The 3,668-nt window shown below is 35.3% G+C and overlaps 1 protein-coding gene across 1 annotated transcript; it reads left to right on the forward strand.

Moving 5' to 3' along the window:
* The first annotated feature begins 511 nt into the window (after positions 1 to 511).
* LOC118491165 (protein FAR-RED IMPAIRED RESPONSE 1-like) lies at positions 512 to 2,804 on the forward strand. Its single transcript, XM_035988676.1, has 6 exons — positions 512 to 687; positions 877 to 928; positions 1,019 to 1,072; positions 1,232 to 1,795; positions 2,112 to 2,250; positions 2,431 to 2,804. Exons 1-6 carry the CDS (start codon positions 512 to 514, stop codon positions 2,802 to 2,804), a joined length of 1,359 nt encoding a protein of 452 aa, XP_035844569.1.
* Positions 2,805 to 3,668: the final 864 nt, after the last annotated feature.

Raw genomic sequence — 3,668 nt, forward strand, 5'->3', positions numbered from 1 at the left:
GTAATCAATAAAACAACAATATTAAAGTGAATACAGCTTCAATAGCACCGAATTATTAGTTTCCGCCTCTTAATTCGGATACGAACTTCTCTGAACGACTCAAATAGGTCGGAGAACGATCCTACAATAAGCCTGTGTGTATTAATGATAATTCGAAGTCAAAAAGCAATTCAAAACAAGGAACAGGAGGACTATTAGGACCGGATGCAAAGCTCAACTTATGATTTGCACTGTCGATGGTAGATTATATACATTTAAGAGATTTGTTGATGGTCATAACCATAAGTTTGTTTGTCAAAATGACATTCACATGCTCCCAGCATACATACAATTGTCAGATGGCCAGGAGGAGATGGTATGGGAACTAGGCACTTTAAACCTTGGTCCTGTCAAAGCTTTCCATATAATGAGGAAACGTTATGGTGGTTTCGAGAACGTTGGTGCCACGGTTGATGATTGCAAAAATTTTAGTAAGCGAATAAATAGCTATATAGGAGAGTATGACGCTGACATGGTTATAAATAGGATGACTGACAAAAAAAAATATTTAGCTGATTATTCGTTTGAATATTCTGTTGATGATGACAAACGGTTAACTAGTTTGTTCTGGGCTGATGGTTTATGCAAGCTTAACTACATGGAATTTGGCGATGTGATATCGTTCGATGCAACCTTCAAGATAAACAGGTAACTGTTTCAAAGACAAACATGTTTTGTTACTGATTTTTCGCATGTGTTGTTTGCTAATGAGTGTTCAATATCGCATGTGTAGACAACAGAGTGGTGTTGAATATATCGCATGCCTTTCCCCCTGGTTTCGCATTTGATTTTTATTAATTCGCATATAATAAACGTGATTTCTCATTTGTTATTCAGGTACAAGATGGTGTTTGTTCCGTTCACAGGCATTGACAACCGCTGTCGGAATGTAACACTCTCAGCTGGGTTGTTGGCATCAGAGAGTATTGAATCATATAAATGGCTTCTAAATTCATTTTTAAAGTCATTTGGTCGGTAGCCTAATGTTGTAGTGACGGATCAAGACCCTGCTATGAAACAGGCTATTGAGGAGGTTTTCCTTATTAGCAGACACAGATTGTGTATGTGGCACATAATGAAAAAAGTGGCAGATAAGGTAGAGCATGCAATATTTTTGTGTTTTTGTTGGTGTTATTTTTTATTATTATAGTTTTTTGTAATAGACTGATATAAAATGCATTTATTGTTAAAGGTTGGGCACGAGTTGTGCAATAATGATGAGTTTAAAAGGAGGATGTGCGACATTGTTTGGACTGATTCGATTAAGCCCGAAGAATTCGAGAGACAGTGGAAGTTGGTGATGATTGAGTTTGGTCTTACTGAAAACAAATGGATTGATGACATGTTTGGGATGAGATCCATGTGGATTCCGGCTTTTTACCGGCATGAGCCAATGTCAGGTCTTATGAGAACAACTTCAAGATCAGAGAGTGAGAACCGTTTTTTTTGTCAGGTTGCTAATTCACAACTCACACTCGTAGAGTTTATGAATTATTTTGATGGGGCAATGGATGTTCAAAGGTTCAATCATAGAAAAAATGATCATATTTCAAGATATACTGAGCCAGCTGATTGGAGTCAAACAACATTGGAAAAAGATGCTGCTAAGATCTACACCAGGTCTATAATTTTTGATCAGCAATTAGAGATACATGGAACAATTTCCGAATGTTTGCCGATGAACACCAAAGTTGAAGGTCTACGTATCAGAATATTGTTGAAGGACTTTAAAGCACATGGAGATGGTTTATTGGAGGTATTTTTCATGTTTTTTTAGATATGCGAATTTGTTACATTACATATGCGATTTTAGTTTATTTATTTTACATTATTTTCTAGAAATGCGAAATTGTTATGTTCCACATGCGATATTAATTTAACTCACTTACATGATTGTTTAAACATGCGAAATTGTTATGTTTATACATGCGATTTTAAATCTTATTATTATTTTTTTTGGTTATTTGCTAGGTGTGGTTCAAGAATCTTGAAAATGATGTAACTACACAGTGTAGCTGTTTTGTTTTGAGCAGTATGGGCTGCTATGTAAACACATCTATTTTCTTTTCAAGATGTTTGGTGTTAAAGAAATTCCAAACAAATATGTTACGAAGAGATGGACGAAGGATGTGGTGCCCAATGAGTTAAATGTGAAGTATAATCTAAATATTGGTGGTAAGGATGTGCAACACAAGGCTAAACGGATTGCTCGTGAAATCATTCATACAGGGGAGTATTTGGTTAGTAATTTGATTTCCGACCTTGATCAACTTGTTTTAGTGAGGGATCAAATGATGCAGCTTAAAGAGAGAGTTGATTAGAGTCGCATAACCAAGCAACTTGATCCAAAATTTGACCGATTTTCAAAGTTGATTGGTTATCAACAACCAGTAACTAATGCCCCCCCTACTGTTCGTGTGCCGGCTGGTATAAGAAACAAAGGCCGCGGCTCGCATAGAAGGATTAAATCCAAGAAGGAACAGATGATCAACCGCAAAGGGAAAAGGTCAAGGACATGTAGCGTATGCAATGAAAAAGGTCATGACATTCGGACTTGCGGCGAGCTTAAAGCCAAACAACAAGGTAAACAGGGAAAAAAGAAGATGAAGGGTGTCCAGATTGAAGATGGTTTGAGAGACCAAGACAATAAGGGTGAAGACGACGAAGAGGAAGATGACTTTGAAGATTACAGTAGTGATGATGGATATGAAGAAGAAGATCAGTGGGAAGAGGTGTCTCGAGATGAAGATGACGAGGATGAGTAATGTTTTTTTAAATGTAAATGCGAATTTATACGTAACACATGCGATTTTATATTCATTTATGTATATCATTTTTCACATGCGATTTTAGTATTTATAAACTTGCGATTTTATATGCATCAGTTTATATTTAGTTTATATCATTTTTCACATGCGATTTCTTTTTTTATACATGCGATTTTGAATTATAATAAAGCATAAGATTTGTTCAAAGATATATAATTCATTCATGCGATTTTAAATTATAATAAACCATAAGATTTGTTCAAAACATATATCGAAAATACAAAATAGTTTTTATTGTCAAACACAGCTACAACCATAAAACGATTAAATAGAAATTTAGTTACTTGAAGCAAAGATTTTGTCACGTTCAGTAGAGCTGAACTCCATCTTCTCCTTGACAGTGTTTAGAGCATCTGTCAGGAAAGAGAAGGCTAAGTCATCAGCTCGAGATTGCTCTTTTATGTGATCCAAAGCTTTGTCTCTGAAGCTTGTTGGTGGTTCTTGAAGTAGCTTTTCCCATACTGCTTGATTGTTCTTGATTTGTTCAAGGATTTTTCCCTGCACATCAAGAACCAGATGAGAAGAGGTGACATCAGTGCTTATTTCTGTCAACGTGCGAGTTGATAATAGCTCCTTGATTGCAATGTTTTTGATTTTTTCCATATCTTCAGATGCCATTTTTGTTTTGTCTGTGTTTTTGTGTGTGTTTTATTTGGTCTTCTATGTCTTAATATGGAAGGTAGTTATCAAGGTTTTTTTATATTAATATAGTAAATTTATTATATAGGTAGGGTGGTAAGTTCGGTAGTATTTATTGTAAAATTCATCATTACATGTCAATTTATAGTCATATCGTTAATA

Source organism: Helianthus annuus, chromosome 1 (genome assembly GCF_002127325.2).
Source record: "Helianthus annuus cultivar XRQ/B chromosome 1, HanXRQr2.0-SUNRISE, whole genome shotgun sequence".
NCBI classification, from domain to species: domain Eukaryota; kingdom Viridiplantae; phylum Streptophyta; class Magnoliopsida; order Asterales; family Asteraceae; genus Helianthus; species Helianthus annuus.